This window comes from Cervus canadensis, chromosome 31 (genome assembly GCF_019320065.1).
Source record: "Cervus canadensis isolate Bull #8, Minnesota chromosome 31, ASM1932006v1, whole genome shotgun sequence".
Classification (NCBI taxonomy): Eukaryota; Metazoa; Chordata; class Mammalia; order Artiodactyla; family Cervidae; genus Cervus; species Cervus canadensis.
Window position 1 is genome coordinate 12,500,186 of NC_057416.1, and position 25,066 is coordinate 12,525,251.

At 37.5% G+C, this 25,066-nt stretch overlaps 1 protein-coding gene across 7 annotated transcripts in view; it reads left to right on the forward strand.

The window, feature by feature from the left end:
- TENM3 (teneurin transmembrane protein 3) overlaps nucleotides 1-25,066 on the forward strand; it is a 621,736-nt gene that overhangs the window by 490,865 nt on the left and 105,805 nt on the right. For 6 of the 7 annotated variants that reach the window (XM_043454043.1, XM_043454046.1, XM_043454048.1 and 3 more), the window contains 6 exons: nucleotides 4,324-4,538; nucleotides 9,431-9,641; nucleotides 10,677-10,778; nucleotides 10,985-11,179; nucleotides 12,244-12,444; nucleotides 17,363-17,548. In XM_043454043.1, the coding sequence (XP_043309978.1) occupies nucleotides 4,324-4,538; nucleotides 9,431-9,641; nucleotides 10,677-10,778; nucleotides 10,985-11,179; nucleotides 12,244-12,444; nucleotides 17,363-17,548 (1,110 nt within the window). The remainder of the gene's footprint in view (nucleotides 1-4,323; nucleotides 4,539-9,430; nucleotides 9,642-10,676; nucleotides 10,779-10,984; nucleotides 11,180-12,243; nucleotides 12,445-17,362; nucleotides 17,549-25,066) is intronic. The other variant, XM_043454047.1, reaches the window with a different exon arrangement.

Sequence of the window (25,066 nt, forward strand, 5' to 3'; positions counted from 1 at the left end):
TGTTCTTGTGCGTCTGAAATATGTGTACTAATTTGAGTTGTATTTCCTGCAACCATAGTACTCTTAAGTGTTTGTTTTTTTTAAATCTGTTTCATTCTATACTGAATTTTGTTTCCGTTTATCAGTTGTACATATTTGGCTGAAATCAACCTAATTATGATATACATAATGTTAAGCATTTTGATAATTATTAAATATAAAAAGTGAAAATGTATTAAAAAAATACCTCTCTGAATGAGATGGAGACTTTTCAGACAGTTTATGTATTCACTGATGAATATTACTTGTTACAAGAGCAAAGCAAATTTCAATATCAATTCTATGCCTGTTTTTCCTTTTTTATACGTGTAAACATAAGAACTCTCCCTACAAAATAAGCAGATGGGAATGGAAGAACAGTTTTAGGAAGATGTCTCATTCAATTATTTGAAGTCCTTGTTAGTCCTTTGTTAAAAATCACATAGTGATCTATTTCCAAAAAGTATATTTAGTGGTCTACAAGTGTCCATTCCACCACATTTCTTTTTCAGTTTTATTGAAAGCAAAGAATTGGCAGCTGATTTCAAAAAGACTCTGTACGCAGTTTTCCAAATCAGTCCAGTTTCTCAATTTCCATGGAGTACACCAGAAAAGGCTTCACCAAGGTTTAGCAAAATGCATACCACTAATTATGTGTCTTATTCTTTTACTTAGTGGCACTTTATTTTATCTGATATATACCGAATGGAGTGGAAAATGGAACCATTGTTCATTTTCATTTACCTTTGTTATAATCTCTCTTGAATGCTTTTATCATATTATATACTTTCAGTATCTCTAATTAGCTCATCAAATGTATGGGAAATACTCACTATTTAATTTACCGGTAGAGCTGGTTTTCAATAAAATCAAACTTACTTTCTGCCATAAAAAGTCTGGCTTGTTTTTTTCAGTTCAAATAAATTAATATAAATTTTGTCACAACCATCTCAGCTCAGAATTCCTATGCTAGGCAGGCAGTAGAGAGATGGATAAAACTCAGAGCCTTGCCAGGAGTTTGACAATTGGATTAAATAAGGCATCATTGCCTTGAATACTTCTTACTTTATTGACATTCTCTTTGCAATCATGAAACTCTTCTGCAGATGAAAAGCATTCATAGACAATGGGTGAGTGGGTACGGGGGCACAAAACAAAGATTTCTCTCTCCCTCTTGATGCATCGGATTTTAAAACCTGCCAGCAGTCTCAAATAGTTCATTTCTTAACTTCATTGCACTTTGCCTTTGCTAGAAATACGTGTATGGCAGGAAAAACAAAAAGAGCCCTTCCTTGGGTTTATGGTGTCTTGGTTAAAGAATGTTTATCAACAAAAATACTTTCAATTTTGCCTGCTTGACACACTGGAGACTTTATGTTCTAAGAGAGTGTATCAAAGAAAGATTCTGGATATGTGAGAAGTATGCCTGTCTATTGTAATGGAAGTCTAAATATGGGAACTGTTGAGGTTCTAGAAATTAATTCCCATAAAATAATGTACCCCTTTCTCCTACATTGAAAAATCCTCATGTTCCATAGGGCTATGAACTACTCTTGTTTGAAGAATCCTGGACCAAATAACCTCCAAGGGCACTGGAACTCTGAGATTCTAGGAAGATTTTCCATTACAGGTAGACAAAAAAGAAACAGTAATCAGAGCTACTGTTGCCCCATTCAAGCACATCCACTCAACCTTGGTTCTTTTGTATTACAATTAAAAATAACCTTCTTTCTGAAAAAGCCACCTGTTAAATTAACTATTGGACTAACTGTATAAGTAGATACACTTCTCAACGCAGAAGTGGGTACACATATCATTGCAGTGAGAAAGATTTTAGCACCTCAAAATCAGGATATAGAGAAAGCAATAAAGCAAAACCTGAAACCCTAGAAATCAGAACATGATTCCTGTTTCCAAAGCTAATGCCCTTGGGCAAAGATGATGTTTTGGAAAACAGTTCTGGGGTTAGCACCAGCTAATGCTGACCAGCTCTCAAAGCATGGGTACATCTACAAGCCATTTCTAGCAGCAGTAGATAGGATCAAGACCAGAGAGCAGATTAAATCACATAAGCTTCAGATAGTAACAATAGAACTTGTTAATGGCAATAATGTATAATAATAGCGTTAGAAATCTGTGAACATAATGAATGAGTCTAAATATGAAAGATCTCATGTATAAATACATGTACTAACAGATCTTAGTGGGGTAAAGGACTACTATTCTACTCAGTATTTTAAAAAATAGTATATGTAGAAATCAACCAAAACTTACTAGGAATTTATAATAAATTATAATACAAAGAATTTAAGAATCTGCCTCCTCCGATGCAGGAGACCCAGGTTCCATCCCTAGGTCAGGAAGATCCCCTGGAGAAGGGAATGGCAACCCACTCCAGTATTCTTGCCTGGAAAATCCAATGGACAGAGGAGCCTGGCAGGCTACAGTCCATAGGATAGCAGAGTTAGACATGACTGAGCAAATAACACATATAATATGAAGAATATTAGGTCATAGTAACCATGGCACACAAGCCTGTCATTCCCTCCAAATAAAAATAAGTACAATTTTATGTCCTAAAAACTGAAAGCTAAGCAGTTTCTCTGATGTCTTTCAGTGGGATAACATACCTGATTTTATATGGAATAGACAGATAAATTTAAAACCTAGTAATTTGAAATAAGTATTTGTTTTTAATAAAAAGCATGGATTATGTAGGTGATTCTATAAAACACATAGTTTTGGAATTATGCAGACTTCTATTTGAACCTTGACTCAACCCTCCCTTCGGGTTATAATTTACTTCTCTGAGCCTTAAATTCCTCGTCTCAAAATAGTATCAATCTCACAGAGTTGTTTTGAAATTTAAAACACATAATATAGATGAAACTACCTAGCATGTTATAGATTCTCACTAAAGGTTAATTCCCTTTTCCCTCCTCCTTAATCTTCTCAGTAAAAACCACTTTATGACAAATGTAGGTTCTTGTGCAAAAGCTTCCAAAATGAAAAGCAGACATTGATCTCAGGTATTTAAAAATTTCTGTAAATAAAGATGTTTGGTTCGCTAGCAAGCAAAAATAATCTCTGGGTGTAGGGTTATATTTTGCTTTTCCAGTTTTATCTTCTGTTTCTCCCATGACAAACCCATTGATGTCTTCCATTTATTTGATATCTTCTGAGAGCCAAGTGCTTTATATAGAATACCTCATGTAACGCTCAGAGGAGTCCTGTGATTGCATGGTTACTTTTACAGATGAGGTTTAGTATCAGAAGCTTAGTATACACCTTCAGGTCACACAGCCAGTTAGCCAGTAGAGTCAGGGTTCAAACTCCGGTTTATTTGACTCCAGAACCAGTTTTCTAGGCTTCTTTTCTAGCCAAGTGGGTCTCTCTGCTTACCATTACCCAACACATGTTCAGTTCCAGTGCCATGTTTTTAATTGCAAAATTTCCCTCTGCTAAGAAACCTTATCCTACTTGTCCTGCAAAGTCGAGCTCAGTACCTATCCCTCTGTGACATCTTTCCAGCTCCAGCCTTCAGTGATATTACTGCGCTCTGACCTTTAACCATATGTTGCTTAAGATAGTCATTTATTAGTTTGTAGGTGTTGTCTTTCCAACCAGGTAATTACTTGCTTGATGACAGAAGCCATCAAGGCCAGAGTCCGTCATCTCCAAGATTCTGTTCTCTAGTTTGTGTTTCTTCTTAATACCTACAATTCTGTGTCCCTAGTAAATGCTCCAAAATGAACTCAATGTTAAATTAATAGTCCTTTGTAGACAGAAGACTCTCTTCTGTCATTAAAATAATTTACAGCTTCTTGAAGTCATCTGAATTTTGAATTTGATTGATTTGGAAATCTTCATAATCCATTCTGCCTTAATTTACACTTTGCAAGGTTATGGTATGTTTAGAATGACTGATAAGTACCAGACTTAATCTCTCCCAAGAAATAACACCACATATAATTTGTGAGATAATTACGTTTCAAATGATCAAGAAAGACTGTAAGTGTGAAAACAGTTGCAGTAATAGGTGTACCTTGGGGGAAAGTAAAAGGATTTTGACTTAAATATCTTAAAGAACGTGCTAAATCAGGATTACTTGAACAATATCTTAACAGAGAAAAACCTTTTAAAGGGAAAATTAGAAATAAAGAAGAGCATTTCATTTATCAGAAGGAAATGAAATTTCTGAGCATTTCAGTGAAAAAAATGTTGGGAAAGTCAGAAGGCTGTTTTGGTTTTGGTTCTGTTTCTTTTTAATTTTCCCTTCTTTTTCAATGAATCTCTTACATTCAGGAAAATTGGGTGGATTTACACAGGAAAATAATACCATAGATTCTGGAGAACTTGATATTGGCCGAAGAGCAATTCAAGAGGTTCCTCCTGGTATCTTCTGGAGATCACAACTTTTTATAGATCAGCCACAGTTTCTTAAATTCAACATCTCTCTTCAGAAAGATGCTCTGATTGGAGTATATGGCCGAAAAGGCTTACCACCCTCCCACACTCAGGTAGGCTGTATTACCAGTAAATTGAAAACTGCTCGTTTGCATTTTTAAAGTCATTCCATTTCTTAAGTGCTTGTTTAACTTGTTTAACTCTTTGACCACTTTTGTATTGGTGTGTTACAGCGAAGAGAGTTTTGAATGTAGGTGACACTTATCTTGAGACTTTTGAATTAGTAGGAAGAACAGCTTTTTCTTTCTGATTCGCTTTAATCGGTACTGATTGATTAAAATGTACAGAATTTGTGAGTAACCTGATGAATATTGAACATCATCTAGGTAGTAAAGCATCATGGATTTTCCAAGTGTTTTAGAACAATTCTGTGATCATTTCCAAAGACCACACAACTTTCATGCATGAAATTTTCATCCCAAACATCTTCATTCTGTTGAAAATACATAGTTTTTACTTTATGTCAGATTTACTCTTTGTAAAGAAATTATGGGACCATAAACAGATATATAGTATGAACTTTTATCAACTCAAGCCACAATTCCTCGTCTAAATATGATAAACACTAAAATGCCAAGGCAAAAGCTTTCATAGATCATCAAGGATGATCACATTATTTAAAACAATTCAAATACTCCTATATTATAGGTTCAAAGAACTTTAAAGTCAGTTTGCTTTCATGCAAATCATTTCACAACTGTTGCAGATTAATAATCCTATAGACTTTTTCATGATCCAGTACTGACTCATAGAATGTCAACTGGAATTTGTGGTTTAAAGATATTCCATTACGTCTCAGAGAAATTATGTAAATTACCTACCACAAAACTGAAGCCTAGACTTTTTCCCAAAAACAGGAATTCCAAAAATGTGATAGATGGTTAATTAAAATGGACAATTAGATGAGCCTAAAGTTATGCCTGAAAATCAGTTATTTACCCATGGGATTTCATGCTGACTAATTTGATGTATAAAATGAAGACCAGATGCTTTATATTACATAAATTTGTGAGAAATGCTTTTTCTATAACCTCAGAATATAAATTTTAAGAAAAATTGATCCATATACTAATAAAAATACTTTTTAAGAAAAGATGAGTGAGAAAAATTTGAACATGCTTTCTCTAATGTCATGGATTAAGCAAAGTTTCATATACATATATAATTCATACAACTTGAATTTTTTGAATGCCATGCTTTGGTGTATTCATTTTTCTGAGTTAACATTTTTCGTATCTACATTGTTAAAGTAATGCCTTTAATGCTCACATATCGAACTACCTCTTATTATGTACTAGGTAGGGTCCAATTGTAGATTATAGTTACATCTATAGCTAGTTCATGTTACAGGTGATACTAAGATGTAATGACAATATTTTCTTAAGTAGAAATGACTCTCCATGACTTCAGTTATAGAAGATAGATTGCATTTAGTAGAACAATATTCCAGTGAAACAGAAAAAAAAAACACTTTTTTCCATCAGAATCATGTATGATTAAATTATTTTTATAACTCAAGAAACATGCCTCTAAGTACAACAGCAAGCTTGTAACCTGTAAATTCCAAAAATTAATTTCAAGGAAAAAAATTAATGCATTGAGCACTTTAAAGGTTTATTTAAAGATTTAGAATTGACTTTTTGCAAGTTATATATACCATAAAAGACTAGGGAATAAAAGGTGTAGTTCAGGTTTTCTCATAATTCTTCTGATATTTAAACGCAATATACGTGATTTTCACTTTTCTTTTCTCCCACAATGTATGTGTTTAAGTAGGTTATGCATTTTCTTAAGCTCCACAGTTATTAGAGTTCCTTCCTCTGGTTTATTCAGGATCAGCAGAGCAAACAGCTGTTTCCGAGTTCAGTGTTTAAACATGAAATATGCTATATAGCAGCCCAAATTGAACATTTCTCTGTTTCTGGGGAACGTTAAATAAATCAGCCCGAAATAATTAAAATTGGCCAACCATTCAGAATAATCACTTGAGTTTTGAAAGTCTTTGTGACCACCTTTATAAAACTGTCCGTGTGACTGTTGCCAAGAATCAATTGACTTTCTTCCCCAATGCCTGATTCATTCTCCTGGACAGTTAGAAGCCTAAGGAAGCAATTTAACGCTTTATACAGTTAATAGCATACTGTATCCTTTGAGTGCATTTGCATGAAGCTGTTTTAGAATGCGAGTCAGAAACCTGGGTCGCCATTGTTTGACCTTGTGACCTTGAACAAGTCTAACTTGCTGGTGACTCAGTGTCTGTCTGTAAAATGAAAGAGTTGAATCAGGTGATCTCTAAAATCGCCTCCTCCTCTATGTCAGTGGTTTACAGTGGGACTAAACCACCACCAAAAAGTGGAGAGCACAGTTAGGTATTCATAGATTCTGAGTTCTCATGATTTTAGTAGCTGAACTGAGTAAAGAATAGGGAAAATCTGTTCAGAAACGAACCATCAAGATAGCTTCAGTATAAGCTTTGTCTCTTGATCGCTCCCCCACTGTGGTGAGACTGAATTTTGTCCTAAAAATAACAAGATTCTAAGACTTGCTGCACAAAAAATCCATAAGAATCTTATGAATAGGTAGTACAGAACAAAACTCAGGTTGCCCATAAGTGATTACAGTACACCCAAAGAACAAAGGTTACTAAATTTCTATTCCATATAACTTGCTTCTTTTTTGTAGCAATAGCTGTAGTGTTAAATAGGGAACTTATCTTTAGGTACTGGAATATCCTCCTGAAGTTGTGTGTGAAACGTCCCCAGGGAAGAGCCTAGAGCTGGGTAGATACTTACTCCACAATCGTCAGCTACTCCTCACCACAAGCATCATGCCTACCACTCCAGCTTTAGTTTATTGTTCAAAGTGTGATGCAAAATAGTGATTTCTTGATAAAAGGTGACACTCATAGGGCTTGAAAGACCTACTAAAATTCAAATTTTCCTCCCTTTCACTTTTTCAGTTACTGTGTCTATGCTAGGGGAGGAAAAAATGTTTATATGCAATGGGACCATCAAAAGAAACTTTTCCTGGTCTTTTTCCCATGCTCATGCAACTATTTAAAATTGGTAAGAAAATAAATGGTTTATTTGAGACAGAGGCACCGTTCAGAAGTGCTGAGTTAATTTCCTCTGATAATTTTGGAGTATAATTCCAGTGAAATTTTTGTAAAGTGTCCACACCAGTCATTTTCCTCATCCTTGTAAGATATAAATTAAGAAAAATGTTTGAATGCTAATCACACTATGACTTTTTCTATATTCCTCACAGCTGAATGATGTTATGGTGTTATAGTACAGTTCAACTGCACAAAAAAATAACAAAAAATGCTTTTATACTCACATTTAAAATTTAGTATGTTGGAAGCTGAATTAGATATTCTAAATTCTGTCCAGTAGTAACAGGAAAAGGTCTGTGTACAGTGGCAATGAATTAAACGTGGTTCTCTGAATCCCAACAACTGATTTTTTTTTTCCAATTTGATTATATTAAGGGATTCATTATAAATAAGTTTTCCTTAAATAGACCGCTGATGAAATTCCATTTAAGGAGTCTATCAGAAAATAGAATATTAATGATTCACATGTGCAGTGCTTTAACATTAATGATTTATATAGATAATGCTGTAGTGTACTTTTCACCATCAATACATATACCTCAGGAATAAAGTGAAACTGGGTAAGAGTCTATAGACACTGAATAATTACTTTTAAGAAACTGTTGTCGAACAAGTTTATTGAAACTGTGTTGGAAAAGTCTTTGCAGTGTCTTCCAAATTCACTGAATTACCTCTGACTACAAAATATTATCCCACTATTACCAGCCACATCACATTTTTTAAAAATTACCTTTGAATTCTCTGGTTGAATTCTTCCAGCTGCCCAGTGTTCATGATTAATCTTACTAGACTAAATATTGTTTAATGATGATTGGCTTCATGATAATAATTGGCTCATCCTTTCAGAACCCCTCTGGAAGAGGAAATGGCAACCTACTCTAGTATTCTTGCTAGGAAAATTCCACAGACAGAAGAACTGATCAAAGATGTAAAGGCATCTTATTATATGTTTTTAATCTAACTGCAACTAAGTAAAACTCCATGGCTGGCTTTCTCCATGGTGTTTGCAGTGGTCATATCAGGGTCACAGAGAGGCGTGGAGTCAGGTAATAGGAACAGCCCAAGCTTTGGAGCAAAGCTCACTGCAGTTCACAAACCTCCTACACCACTGACCAGCTATCTGACCCTGCTGAGGCTGCTTGGGTTTCAGTTTCCTTCATCTTTAAAGTGTAAACAATAAGGTCTTCCTAGAAATGTTGCTAATGATGATTAAAAATAATCCTGGCACAGAATAAGTATTCAGTAGCAGTGGTTACTACTTAAGTATTAATTAGGAGAAAACCTTAAGAGATCATCTAATGTCTAAAAATGATGGAGGTTTATGGTTGTAGCCCCAAATTGCCTAGACTCACAAATTTTGTAAAAAGAAATTTTTATAGTTTATTGACGTGTAGTTGTTTAAACAACTTTGTATTAATTTCTGCTGTCCTAAAAAAGGATTCAGTTATACATACACTCTTTTCCATGTTATCATGGGATACAGAGTATAGTTCCCTGTGCTATACAGTAAAACCTTATTTATCCATCCTACATACAATAGTTGCACATGCTAGTCCCAACCGCCCACTCCACCCCTCCCCTACCCTGCCCCTTGGCAAACCCCAGGTCTGTTCTCTATAGCTTAAACTCAGAAATTTCTCATCAGTCGGAAGAATTAAATAAAATTAGGGGAAGAAATGGTCCGTGATGTTAAATACAACAATGGTATGCAGGTGGTACCCTCCATCACCCCTGTGAATACAATGCCTAGAAGACCTGTCAATCAGGAACTTTTCCCTGCCATTGTAGTATTTCTGTCTGCTAACCAGTTTTCCTTGTCGTTGTCCTCAGTATGACTTTGTGGAGCTCCTAGATGGCAGCAGGTTGATCGCGAGAGAGCAGCGGAACCTGCTGGAGTCCGAAAGGGCTGGGCGGCAGGCGAGGTCCGTCAGTCTCCACGAGGCCGGCTTTATCCAGTACTTGGACTCTGGAATCTGGCATCTGGCTTTTTATAACGATGGGAAAAATGCAGAGCAGGTGTCCTTCAACACCATTGTGATAGGTAAGGACTATCTTCCAAGTATCACTTCCAGGCGCCCAGCCTCAATGCTGTGTTAAATAGAAACTAAATTACCTTCACCAGTTCTGAGTGAGTCCTAGGATGTTAAGGCCTGAAGTAATTATGAGAAGTATTTTTTAAATTGTTTGTTTATGAATATATGACAAACCATGAAGCACGGAAGGCGTGTTATTCGGAAGTAGCTTGGAGGGGACAGTGCATCACAAAAACAGTTAAAAATACCTGTGTTTGAAATTAGCAGTGTTTTGCTTTACTATTCGAATAATCTGGTATTAGGGGCTTCCCAGGTGGCGCTGGTGATAACTTGCCTGCCCCTGAAGGAGACATCAGAGATGCAGGTGGCTTAGTTGTCAAGAATGTGCCTGCCAGTGGAGGAGACTCAGGTTCAATCCCTAGGTCAGGAAGATCCCCTCCAGTAGGAAATGGCAACTGTCTCACTTCCCACACTGTTCGCTGAACCCAGGGTAGGTAAGGCACAAGCGGGGCAGCTGGAAGGAAACTCGAGGAGCCGTAGGAACTGGAGACATGTTTATTCTCTCCAGACTGGCGCAGCAGCAAAAGGGGTTTCTTAGGTGGGGCTTGCATACATTTACAGAACCCACGTGGCCCGTGGCCAGGCAGGTACACTGTGGTACGCATGCTCAGTGCTGTAAGTGATCTCAGCTGTTGCATAGCCATACAGAGTCATCCCTTACAGGATGTGGGGCGAGCGGGCATGAGAGCTTGACTTTCACCATCTTGGCTACGTGCTATTTCCCCACAGCAGCCCGCTCCAGCGCTCTTGCCTGGAGAATGCCATGGACAGAGGAGCCTGGCAGGCTGCGGTCCATGGGGTCACACAGAGCCTGAAGCCACTTAGCTCCTACACGACCTGGTATAAATGAATCCTTTCTGGGGTTATGGAGCCAGCCAGCCATACGTCCTTCAAGATGTAGCTAAAATGATCAAAGTGACACGGTTTACCTCGCAGAGGAGGCAGGATGCTCAGCAAGGATCGCTTCTTTTTCTCTTCTTCAGAGTCTGTGGTGGAGTGCCCCAGAAATTGCCATGGAAATGGAGAGTGCGTTTCTGGAACCTGCCATTGTTTTCCAGGATTTCTGGGTCCGGATTGTTCAAGAGGTATGCGACTTAGATTCTTTTCTTCAGCCAAGATAAATAAGCTGTGTAGAAACTCTAGTCATTCAGCAAACTCCCAAGACAGGAAGGGAGGTGGAGGGCTGGGGGGGCAGAAATGGCATAGCGCTTGTTCTGACGACGTGCTGCTGCTTTGAGCGAATCTTGGGGGAAGCATGGCTGATAATCCCCTGTCGTGTTTTATTTCATAGCAGCCTGTCCGGTGCTGTGTAGCGGCAACGGCCAGTACTCCAAGGGCCGCTGCCTCTGTTTCAGCGGCTGGAAGGGCACAGAATGCGATGTGCCCACGACGCAGTGTATCGACCCGCAGTGCGGGGGTCGTGGGATTTGTATCATGGGCTCTTGTGCTTGCAACTCCGGATACAAAGGAGAAAACTGCGAAGAAGGTAAACATGTCAATATCTGCGGAAGTCTATTCTTAGATATTCATAAAGAAAAAAACAGGTGATATGTGTAACCTTTAGTTTGGCAATGAATCTTTTTATATGCCTCCTTCTGAAGGTAATTTTGATTTCCATATTCAGGGAGGTGTTACTTCATGAACATCTTACCTAATAAAAAGAAAAAATACCAAGGAGTCCCTTTGCTCTTTCTCAATTGTGTGAATAATTTTTTTTTTTCACTCTGAGAAAATAAGCAAAAACTTGTGTCTTGGACCCAACAGTGGACTGTTTGTTTATTTTTTGCCATTTTTCACCTTGATGCCAGTCTCTAAATCTGTTAGCAGTTGGTATCTCTAGAAAGATGAATATTGAATATAATAGGCTGATGGAAAAAGATACATCATGGGTTTGCTCCATAACTATATATAATGATGATAGTTAAGATACTATACTGTAAAATGCATTTGAGCTAGTTTTTTCAAAAAGCAGAAAAGCACCATTTCCATTCTTCAATCAAATTGATTTTATTGATCTGCACACACAAAGTAATGCAATTAAGTCTCTGGAATTAAATTTTCAGGCCATTGACCCTACAAGTGTAAAGTTTTATTGAGTCAAATTGCTAAATTAAATCTCGTCATCTAAAGCACATTAACGTGAATTAAGAAGGATAGAGGGTGTGCAACTCATTTATTTCTCAAACATGTGAGGGTCCCACACAGCTGTCAGTATTCAGTGGTTATGGACAGGCCAGCTGATTCAGATTTTGTCATAGCGAAGCCAATACTTATTATTCTCTGACTGGGCAGAATGGAAAGCAGTCATCTCAAGAGCAGAAGTGAGAATTATGAATCCTTGTAAGAGTCTCCATTACCTAAATGGCATGTCTCTTAATGCTTTACTGCATAAATTCTCTGCATTTTTCAGAAACAGGTTCTTACAAATGGTAGGTAAATATCTGAGTTGCCAAAATGTTCAGGTCAATGGGGATTTAATTCTTCGTTCTGTGTGTACTGTGTATATCTTCTAGATTTAATGGTAAGTTGGTTCTCTTTTCTTCCCACTAGCTGACTGTCTAGACCCTGGCTGTTCTAACCACGGTGTGTGTATCCATGGGGAATGTCACTGCAATCCTGGATGGGGTGGTAACAACTGTGAAATACTCAAGACCATGTGTCCTGACCAGTGCTCTGGCCATGGGACATATCTTCAGGAAAGCGGCTCCTGTACTTGTGACCCTAATTGGACTGGCCCAGACTGCTCCAACGGTGAGGATCATACATCTGAGTACTTAGTATTGTTGAGCTAAAGTTTACCATGGGCTTCCCAGGTGACGCAGTGTTAGAGAATCCGCCTGCCGATGCAGGGGACCCAAGAGACAAGAGTTCAACCCTTAGTTGGGAAGATCCCCTGGAGGAGGAAATGGCAACCCACTCCAGTATGCTTGCCTGAAAATTCCCAGGAACAGAGGAGCCTGCTGGGCTACAGTCCATGGAGTTGCAAAGAGACAGACATGACTGAGCACACATACACACAAAGGTTACCGTAGTTTATTAGGTTGGCTGAAAAGTTCATTTGGATTTTTCCATAGTGTCTTACAGAAAAACCCGAAGGAACTTTTTGACCAACCCAATCATTTTTAAAACACTTTTATTACACTTAATATAGATTTTATTAAAGTGACCATTTATAGAAAGAAATGTTAAAAGTAATGAGATTTGTTCTCTTTTAATATGGAAAGAAACAGGCTTCATCATTTGTCATTAAAATTTCTCCTTTAGTATTAAAAAATTTTTTTCTCCTTTAGTCTTATTGTAAAGAAAAAATATTTCAGTTCAATAAAGCTCTCTTTCTGCTTAACTCTGAAGGCCTATGTACAACTTGGAGATTAGCACACATTATCTCATAAACAGAGAAGCCTCAATTAAAAAATTATGTGACAACAGAAGAATTTTAATATCACAATAAAGAGTATACACATAGATATTATGGTGTATGTAATAGTTCAACACTGAGTTTTTAATTGTCATTGTATGATGATAATAGAAATGGCAAGTAGTAGTTTTATTCAGTCAGTCATGTTTTTACGCACCAACTCTTGAGTATGGCTTTGTGACAGGCCCCCAAGGGATAAAAGAGGAATCAATCATTCCTGCCCTCTAGAATAGTGGCTTTCAAGGTTTTGACCATGACCTTGACATGACCTTTGACATTGTGAGCTCATATTTTGTGTGCATTTACTCACATCACTGAAATGACAGCTTTACAAAGTGATGTATAGTGATACTTTCTCTCAAGTCTGTTCTACTTTTTTATTGCCGTTTGCAACCCATGAATGAATTCTGTGACCATTCGCTAGTCACACAGTATGGAAAGATGCTATTCTAATCTGTGTGCTCAATCCCTCAGTCGTGGCTGACTCTCTACAACCCTATGGACCATAGCCCACCAAGCTTCTCTGTCCAGGGAATTTTCCAGGCAAGAATACTGGAATGGAGATTATAGTTTCATTGGGGAGATAAGATAAACACACATGAAATCCTTAGAAACCAATATGCTCCAGTTTAATATTCTATTGAGTGTTACATGGACTAATGCACTAAATTAAGTCAATATTTAGATCCTGCCTTGATGCATGTTGAAAGTTTACAAGATTTTTAATATTCCTTCCCTTTTTTTCAAGATTGCAGTTACTGTGGAGGTTGAAAGAATATTTTTTGACTAGGGGAATAGTATTAGAAAGTACTTAAGACCATGAGCTCTGAACTCACCCTTTCCTGGCCTTTTTGAGGAATTTGGGTAATATGTCTGCTGCCCTAGGAGTTAATATTGGCATAAAAGATTAACCAACCACTCTTCACCTGTTACAAATTGAATCTCGGAAGCCCAAACTAGAGAAAGTCTTATATAGGTTAATTTGTGGTATTGATGGAAAACTTCTATTGAACCCATAAGTAGATATCCTAGTTAAAGAAGCAACTTAGGAGTTTTCTTTCTTGCTCTCTCTCTCTTTCTTTCTCCTTCTTTTTTCCCCCTTTCCCTTCTCCTCTCCTTTCTTTCCTTCAATCTTTCTTCCTTGCCTCCTTATCCTCTGCTTCCCTCATCTTGTGGGCCATAGAGTGTGAAGGTAGACAGTGTCTATAATATGCCTATCACTGCTTCATAGACACACGAGTTGATTCAGAGAGCTTGGTGAACCAGAGACTTTGGTTAGAAGATTCATGACTGTCAGAGCAGGCAAGGTGTATAGGATAAATAAGAGTGAAAAAACCTAAATTGGGGGCTGAATTCCAGAGGACCTTGAATGTCTCAGTAATGAGTTTTAAAAAATCATCACCAGCCAAGGTTTATCAAGCATGGATGCATGGCATTATTTTCAATAACACGTTAGCTCATTTTGTCCTCCACTTTAAAAATATATAATTACAAGAACAATATAGGCATTTAGCTCTTTCTTTGGGGTTTTTATTTACATTTTCAGCTTCTATACTAAAAATGTAAAAATCCAATTAAAGTTTATAGATACAATTGCTTGTATAAAGCTACTTGATTCAGGCCTCTCTGCCTCCATTAGTGAAATAGGCATAATAATAGTAGTTATAAAATAATACCTATTTGAAATATTGTCATTTTAATTTGTTTCCCACAGTTTTCCAAGTCTGAAAGAAACAAAACAATGGCCCCTTTTTTGTTTCATGTAAAGTTATTTAATACATTACCAGGATTATTTTATAAAGGATGGTTTGTAATTGATATTAAATAGCTCAAAAAGTAATTTGATCTTCATAAAATGGTAAAAATGGTATTGTTATGAATAGCCAAAAAAAGGATATCAATGTTAAAAAATTAAACTGGCTGCCAAAATTACATGTCATTATTTTACATATTTAGACTGATTTTTTTCATACTGCTGTTACTGTTTTGCTAGCTGAAAATCTAATTTTACTTGTATATCTGACTGTTTAGACATAATGAGTGAAGGTCTTTATCCTATTCATCTTTAAATCCTTAATGCAAAATGCACACTTATTAAATTCTCAGTATAGAGAGTTGACTAATAAGCACAGTATACTTCTTTGGGAGAAAGTAGTTAAGCACAGAGCAAAACTTTATTAAACTTTACTATTAGCTGCCGAAAGACAGAAAACTCACTTAGAGTTGTTAGTAAAGATCTCAAGTACACAGAGGGCTATCCTGTGGAAACATCTGGATTCATATGCCTCCAATTAGTCTGCATATTGCACAGGTCTCATTGAAAGTTTAGGAAGACACCTTTGTTAATCTACATTCCTGACCTAAAAGCCAGTAGCATTTCTAATTTCTAACCTATGAATTCTAAAGCAGAGCACTACCAGCTGCCTCTATTGTTGTTGTGGAAATGACCTTCAGAGATCTAAATTCAATAAGAGTAGGTTTTACACCTGAAGAAACATTTGGTTAAGCTGCTAAAAGAGAAGAAGGGAATTATTTCCATCAGAAAGTTTATAGATTTGAAAGCAACAGAGCTCTCCTCTCTCTTCAGCAGCAGTTTGTCCATTAATTAGCCCTTCAATTCCACTTCAATTAAATTAACTCTAATTAATAAGTTCATTACAAAGATTGACGCACCTTGCTCAAAGCAAGTGTGCTAAACGCTGATAAACACCTTCACCCTAATGAAAAATTGATTAGATTGAATAAAAAAGGGAACCTCGGAAAGAAACCTCGCTCTTCTGAAGCTCAGGTGACAGTTCTGTTCCTCTGAAGTTAATCAAAACATCTTGGCTCCTTTAATCAAAAATTTAATTCAAAGGAGTTAGAAAATGTGGCGTGAAAAACCACATACCACTCTCCTCCAGCTCATAGCCCTGTTGTTTATAAGAAATGCTTCCCACTGTCACAGAGCCTGAATGAAGTTGTTAAAAATTCTGCAGCCCTGTGAAGTCCACTGTCTGAGAAATATTATTTGGCCAATGACTGGGGAACTGTGGGATCATGCAGGTGACTACCTAAACAGGGACTGGCTATTTTTTATTTTAAAATTCAGCTAGTCCATTTCCTGTTTGTTAGAAATGATCTCAAGTTTTTATTGTTCATTATGTTTATTGTTGAAAGAAAACCAAAACTAAACAAAATAGTCTTCCAATCTTAAGAAAAAAAATAGTTCATTTTATTTAACTTTATATGTAAAAAGCAAAAAATAAAATACCCTCAGAGTTCTGTCTGTCCCTCTCTCTCTCTCAACTGGTTCTCGTCAAAAAAAAAAAACAACTTTTAAGAAAAACTTTTTTAAGAAAAAACATGTCAGATGCCTGAATTCTGTTCTAACGACCTAACTTCTTGTTCCCATTTTTAAAGTCCTGTGGTGACTCCTGCTCTTTTCAGTAATTCTAGTAATTGGAAAACCTTACTTTTCAAATGTTAGAGTTCATAGTTATATATATTGTTAAACTGGTTTTCTATTATTGTTTTGCTCAGCAACTTCTGTCAGCAGTACAAATATACTGTCGAGGAAAAAAACAACAATTTGTTTTATTTAACCAGTGTGTTTGTGTGTCAGACCCAAGTTAATATGCATACTATAATAGATTCTTTTTTTTTTTTGCTTTTTTTAATAACAGATTCTTTCTAATGAAAGTTTCTGAATGTTTTAAAAATGTAAACCATAAGATTAAAAATAACTCCTTTTCAATTTTTGCTACCCAGGTGAAACCCAACTCCTATTAAATACCTGACATACATAGACACAAAAATATTTAATAAATTTTATATCAACTTGATGTATATGTTCATGTGTTCCTGCCTGTCAAAAACATACTCTGAGAAACATATAAGTGTGTGTGCACATATTTTCTTCTCATTATGAATCATATGTTCTGTTTTGTTAGTTGTGTGTGTACACGCATATATAAATATAGGAAATTGTTTATAGCATAATTATCATGTGCATTTTATGCCCGATACGGCAGCATGTAACATTAAACAAAAAAAGTAAAACTATGTTTATCGTTCTTAGCCGCCGATACTGAAATTTACTTAGTAGGTAAATTGACCTAGTAGGTAAATACTTTGGTGCTTATGTTCAAGGATTTTGCTTTTCACTGTCACAGGTTAGCGCTGAAGACAAAGCACTGCTTATTAACTCCTCTTCTCACTCCTGTCTGTCTACTCTCCTCTCTTGACCTGCTTCCTCTGTTTTACATCTAGAAATCTGCTCCGTGGACTGTGGCTCACACGGTGTTTGCATGGGGGGCTCCTGTCGCTGTGAAGAAGGCTGGACGGGCCCAGCGTGCAATCAGAGAGCCTGCCACCCGCGCTGTGCCGAGCATGGGACCTGCAAGGATGGCAAGTGTGAATGCAGCCAGGGCTGGAACGGAGAACACTGCACCATCGGTAGGCCCGCCCCCTGCCCTGGCCCCGCCCCCTGCCCTGGCCCCGCCCCCTGCCCTGGCCCCGCCCACAGCCCCCGCCCACAGCCCAAGTACCCTAACAGAGCTCGCAAGGTGCTGCGTTTCACCTTGGAAACACTCTTCTAATTATTGATAATTTGTCCTCTTTCTTCCAAAGGAATCACTTCACTTTAAAATAAGGTCCTCATTTTCCAATTGCAATCCAGTTCTTTTTATTTTTCTAATTTTTTAAAATTCTTATTGGAATATAATTGCTTTACAGCATTGTGTGAGTTTCCGCTGTACAGAGACGTGAATTTGTTATAATCCAGTTCTTTTTAAAACCGCTGTATCAAGTATGAAGTATAAGGATATTTTTCTTCATTGTTTTGGGGGATGGCCACCAAAATTGACTCACATAAGGAGGACTTCATTTCTTATAAACCAACTCTCATTGAATATTCCTTTTGTCTGTTACATATTGCCACCATGGAACAGCAGTATTAGCCCTTGTCCGTCTATTTGAGTCTCGAAAAAAGAAGTCTGAGTTCTTATGATTTTATTTTGTAGTACTGTGAGAAGGAAGAGTAAAATGCACAATTCTAGCTTTTCTTAGATTTATATGCTTCACACTTCTTAAAATATGATGAGATTCTGGCACACGTGTTGGTTAAATGAGACAATCAAATAGGTGTTTAAGATCAAAATGTTACTATGTAAGTTCTATTTAGCTTGGATACAAAAGTATCCAGAATACATATACTAGTGCTATATTTTCAGGATGTTCAGTGCCTTTGCCTTTACTATTTTAGTCACTGAAAGTAAAACATTTATTTAAAGAAAATGCAACAGAAGTTAAGTAATACATTTCTACCTCACTTCAGTGAAAGTGTACAATATTCATTATAAATGGCATGATCCTACAAAAAATTTGTAATTTGAGAAATGGTGTTTCTCTGAAGATCAGACCTTTATGGTAACTCTTATCTTTGAACGTGCTTACAGGGTCACCTGTTAAAGGTGAGGTACTGCCAACAACTGGGGAGCCTCTAGTCTTACTGGCTACAACATGCACATGCAGGACACTTGCAGAGAGCTCACCCCTAACATCCTTCCCACATGAGGCTCTGCCCTCCTCTACTCTTTAAGGGAGGCTCCACAGGGAAGGGGCTGCGTGTTGTTCACTTGAGCCCCACTTATGAGCTACAGCAAGGCAGAAAATAGTTGACAACCATGATTTGCGACTTTTCTGAGGATGTACAAGGGACAGTGTAGTATCCCTATGATCAGGCAGCTCCATGCCCCAGTTCCAGAATGGGTGCACGCTAGAAGCAGGGCAGGAAGAGTGTGCTTCTAATCCTACTCCATTGTATTTTTTGACCCCACCACCCCCATCATAAGTGAATTGAATCTAGCTAGAAGGAAAATGTTATATACTGGACTATTTGTATCCTGGGAAGTACAACCAACACATGTATATATAGCTTGGACTATGAGGAAGTGTACTGTAAAGTTATCCATGGGCAGTTTTAACTTGTCAACCAACAGCCACCAAACAAATCATTCTCTGAGTATCCTTACTGACCTTGGTAATGTTACATGGTTAGTTTCCCACAAAGGACCTGTTCTTGAACAACTTTCCTGGTGTCTGGGAAGAAAGGGGATGTTTGTTAGTAGCAGGTCTGTTTATTATAATTTAACATGTCTTGCAGTGGTTAACAATTCCACTTTCTATTGTTTCATTTTATTTTGTTGCTTTTATACTCCATATGAGTGACAGTATAGAAGGAAAGGACCTGCTTCATTTAAAAATAAATCTTCGAAATGAACCTTTTAAAAGATGCAGAGAACCTTTAAATCATTGTTTTACTCTTTTATACTCTCAGAAGTAGTTATTCCAAATTTTTGCATACAAAGATCCAATTGCTTTTCCCTATCTACTTCCTACCTTGTATATATGTCCAAAGTGAAGTCTCAGGGGTCCTTTAAAAGGAGGCCTTTGTGAGCCACTGATTAAACAGCCCAGGAAACTACAGTATGTTTTCTCATTCAGAAGAGTTACTGTTCTGTTCATTTCCTCTCGATTTCAACACTTAGACGTCTGGCTGAAAAGAGCTTTCACTTTATGAAAGAAGACTCATAAATCAGCGAGATTTTTTTTTCCTTTCTCCATATTATGTGCCATCTCATTGAATACAAACAGGGAGGTTAATTGAAAGAGAGATGGAGGAGAAATTAAACAGTTAGAAACAAACAAAAGTTCCCAATAGAAAGCAAAGAATATTCTTCATTAGTCATCTTACTGTCTTCATAAACTCTTCATGCTTCCATAAAACCATAGGCATTTTGACAGTAAAATAGGTTCTGAATTTAGAGTATTCACAGAACACCCAACTACCTGAAGGGATTGATTGCATTCTGATATTTTTATTAGTGTGTTCACACTTTGCTCTCATTATGAATCATGTATTCAGCAAATTCATCCTCAGGTCTGTTGTCCCAAGTCCTTCTCCTTTCTTGGGTTAGACTTTGATTAGTGATGTATCCAGATTAAAAAAAAAAAATGAAACAAAGAGAAATCTACTTTTAGAAACACTATCATTAAAATGAATATATCTCCCTTCCTCCCCTCAAAACCATTTAAGATCATTGGACCTTTTCATAAATAAAGAGTTATATGACTGAATCACATCGAAGAAGCGCCAGCAATGATTACTGGCACAGTTCACTGCTAATAGCACTGGTAGAGATGCTCAACTCCCATAATGTCTTCCTTTGTAAGCAAACATTCCATAATCGGTCAAAAGATTATCATACTCGTGTTTCTGCCTTTGTTTTTCATAAGATTGGAAAGATAACTATTTAGAGGATACAGAAATTAATTTTAAAATATTAAATATAACTACGTGGTTTGTAAGTAATAGTTGACAGAATATTATTATAACTATATGACAAAACTTAAACAGTTCTGTAGTGTGAGAATTGAGATGTATCAAAGTCAGATCTGTGAACCGGAAGATACTTGGCCTAACTCAGTAGGTTCACTATCTGTAATGTATTTAATTGGAACCAGAATCTGTAACCATGCAGAGGCAACTCGGTTTGGCTCTCTCTTTTCTTCTTGCTTAGGAAAGAGAGGCCAGTCACCCGATTGGCCTATGGCTGGAGTGAATGGGGCGGAGAAGCCCACAAATACCACGACAGCCTCTACTTGAATAGATGTTTGGAGACAGAATCCATAAAAGTGTCACACTAGCTAACTATCTTGGCCAATGATACATCCTAAGTACCAAATTTTAAGTATTATTAACCTGTACTTTCCCCCAAGAAATATTCTTTTCAGCAATGGCTGGAAGAAATTTGCTCCTAGAGCCATCCATTTATATCTGAGAGCAATAGAGGCTGTAGATGAGGCTGTGACCTGAAGGGTGGGGAGGAAGGAGATTGAATGATGCAACTGATAGTTATCAGAGGGTTGTTACGAAGGTGAGGAAGGCTCAGATCTCTGTCTGTTCATGGCAAATCCCCTACTGGACGCTGATTTCCCCACAGACACAAATGGAGAAAATGGGCTTAAATTGCCTAAAAAGTGATTAGACTTAATGAAGGTTGGAAACTTATTTAAATCCTGGAACAAGATTCCAAGGAAATTTCTGAATCTCCACTCCAATAAGCATTAACAATATCATAATTATTTAGGTGTGAAACTTTGGACATTTTGGTTTTCATCTTTGTTAGATAGAGGAGTGTTTCTAGGAGAAAAGAGTTTTTTAACTTCTTTGTAGTCTATTGAACAGTATCCCATTCTGATGGACCCCTTGGGGGCTCTTGATATTTGAAAATGTATTGATAATTTCTGCTTAATTTGAAAAATTGCTAGTTTTAAGCACAGGGTTCCCTTTTTATTCTCAATTTCATTTAACTTCCATTTTCATTTTTCTTGTGGCATTTGCGTGCCTCAGTTACATTTCATTTGTTAATTTATGCATTTTTATCCATTAAGCAATTATTGATCAGCTCATCTGTGATAATTGAAAACTATTTCTTAATGAAAGTCAGTGTAACATAATAAGAAAAGGCATGGGCTTTGAAATTTTAAAAAAGATGATTCCCAACCAATCCTGTGATTTATTCACTGACTTAACTGTTCTTAGCCTCCATTAGTTTTTTGTTTTTTTTTTTTCAAATGTGAAGTGGCTCTAATGGTCCTATTATATGAGATTTTGAAGCATTGTGTCTGATGTTTTAGAGCTTTTGGAATTTGAATCTTTGCTACATCGTTTGCTTGCTCTGTGACTTTGGGCAAATCATTTAACTTCTCTGCGTATGTTGTCACCATAAATTTTATTTATCTCATAGGGTCGTTGGATCATATGAAATACCAGAATGTAAATCACTTATTAAAGTGCCTAGCAATGTTTACCAAATTAGAGTTTTTTATTTCATTGTTAAGTATAAATGAGTCAAAGTATAACACAGACAACATTTTGAGTGCTAAAATTGTTTTAAAAAGATAAAACAAATGGCTATCCAGCAAATTTGCTCTAATGAGTTAATATAATTTCCATTTCATTGTTATAAAGTATGACCTAGTCTCAAACTGGATATGGCTTAAGAAAAAGTTAATATGTTTGGGATGGGAGTTAGGGAGGTGTCGCATTTTAAAATCACAGTGATGAAAGACAGGTAGAGTCTGATGTGATATTTTTCTTCTAGTTATGTCTCAAACACAGAGCTGTTTATTGAGCTACATTGATTTTCATGTACTTTCAGGCAATTCAAATGGAAATTTGGCCTAGGGGAAATCCTAATTCCTTTAAGCTACAAAAGACTGGCTATTTGTTTTTATTCTAATTCTTTAGCACATTGGGAAACAAGATCCTTAATGATCACAAAGACATGCTTTGTTTGTTCAGACAAAACTTAGTTGTAGAGTACTCAGCACACCTCTCATAAATACCACAGTGCTCTGGGCTTAGGGGTTCTGGAGATTAGAAATTGAAACTGAAATATACACAGCTGGGGAGTTATCTATTAAACAGTATGGGGGTAAAAGAAAGAGTGGAACTGTACCATGTATGGGCATGGCTTAGGCTTGTTATTCTAATTCTCATCTCAGGATAACGGTGAAAGAATAGTGTTTTAATTGTTAAATTAAAACATTTAGGTGACAAATTTGAAAACAAAATGACCTCGCTGATATATACTTCACTGAGATGACAAGATCAATAATCTCTGTGGCTTTTGTCAACTCTCCCAAATTGAGAATCACATTCATAATGGCATGAAATATGGAAATTCTAAAACTATCTTTTTATATTTTAAACTCTATGATTTCTCCCTTAACAAGTGGTTGTAAGGACCACATTACACCACCAAGTGATTGCTCTGAGACCAGGCTTCACGTCTATCAGCATCATGTTAAGAAAGGGGTCTCTAATGGGGCCACTGACATCCTTGCTGTGAAGCTGGTGAAGCTCAAGCATCAGGGCCCCTCACTGGCATGGGCCCCTCCTTGGATCTTACAAGGGGACTGTGGATGTATATGGTCACATGTTGCAGATCAGTTAGGACCTCGGTCTCTTTCCACTCCCAACTTCTCCATCATGCTTTTCCGTTACACTCGAGTGGCTGTGGGCACTTTGAGGATTCAGCTAAGGAGAATTTGAGCCTAGTTTCCATTTTATTGGATATTCTTCTGAGACATGACGTCATCGCCATCTGTGATTCTTAGTGCTAGCCATCGGGAATATTCCTCCCACCCACTGACTCGCCTAGGGACATCAGAGGAACAGAGTCAAAGGTTAAAGGAAGAAACAAATTTGTCCTGTGGAGCCCCGAACTACAGGAAAATAGGTTGTTGTTGTTGTTGTTTAGTTGCTCAGTTGTATCTGACTCTTTGTAACCCCATGGAATGTAGACCGCCAGGCTTCTCTGTCCATGGGATTTCCCAGACAAAGAATACTGGGGTGGGTAGCCATTTCCTTCTGCAGGGGATCTTCCTGACCCAAGGATTGAGGCCTAGTCTCCTGCATTGGAAGGAGGATTCTTTACTACTGACCCACCTGAGAAGCCCAGGAAAATAAGTAGTGGAGTACAGAAATAAGGTTTGAAATGTATGGAAACCAAAGCTCATCTATGGAAGATCCTTCCTGTCATCAGATATGTTACAAAACGCCCAATCATAACAAAAGTTTTCTCTTGTCAGCAGCGTGTTTGATGATGGAACTTACACAGTTATAGTTCAGTTCAGTTCAGTCGCTCAGTCGTGTCCAACTCTTTGCGACCCCATGAATCGCAGCACGCCAGGCCTCCCTGTCCATCACCAACTCCTGGAATTTACTCAAACTCATGTCCAACGAGTTGGTGATGCCATCCAACCATCTCATCCTCTGTCATCCCCTTCTCGTGTCCCCAATCCCTCCCATCATCAGGGCTTTTTCCAATGAGTCAACTCTTCGCATGAGGTGGCCAAAGTATTGGAGTTTCAGCTTCAGCATCAGTCCTTCCAATGAACACCCAGGACTTATCTCCTTCAGGATGGACTGGTTGGATCTCCTTGCAGTCCAAGGGACTCTCAAGAGTCTTCTCCAACACCACAGTTCAAAAGCATCAATTTTTCAGAGCTCAGCTTTCTTTACAGTCCAACTCTCACATCCACACATGACTACTGGAAAAACAATAGCCTTGACCAGGCAGAACTTTGTTGGCAAAGTAATGTCTCTTCTTTTTAATATGCTAGCTAGGTTGGTCATCACTTTCCTTGGAAGGAGTAAGCGTCTTTTAATTTCATGGCTGCAGTCACCATCTGCAGTGATTTTGGAACCCAAAAAAAATAAAGTCTGACACTATTTCCCCTGTCTCCCCATCTATTTCCCATGAAGTGATGGGACCAGATGCCATGATCTTAGTTTTCTGAATGTTGAGCTTTAAGCCAACTTTTTCACTCTCCTCTTTCATTTTCCTCAAGAGGCTTTTTAGTTCACCTTCACTTTCTGCCATGGTGCCAAGGGTGGTGTCATCTGCATATCTGAGGTTATTGATATTTCTCCCGGCAATCTTGATTCCAGCTTGTGCTTCTTCCAGCCCAGCGTTTCTCATGATGTACTCTGCATAGAAGTTAAATAAGCAGGATGACAATATACAGCCTTGACGTACTCCTTTTCCTCTTTGGAACCAGTCTGTTGTTCCATGTCCAGCTCTAACTGTTGCTTCCTGACCTGCATACAGGTTTCTCAAGAGGCAGGTCAGGTGGTCTGGTATTCCCATCTCTTTCAGAATTTTCCACAGTTTATTGTGATCCACACAGTCGAAGGCTTTGGCATAGTCAATAAAGCAGAAATAGGTGTTTTTCTGGAACTCCCTTGCTTTTTTGATGATCCAGAGGATGTTGGCAATTTGATCTCTGGTTCCTCTGCCTTTTCTAAAACCAGCTTGAACATCTGGAAATTCACATATTGCTGAAGCCTACCTTGGAGAATTTTGAGCAGTACTTTACTACGTGTGAGATGAGTACAATTGT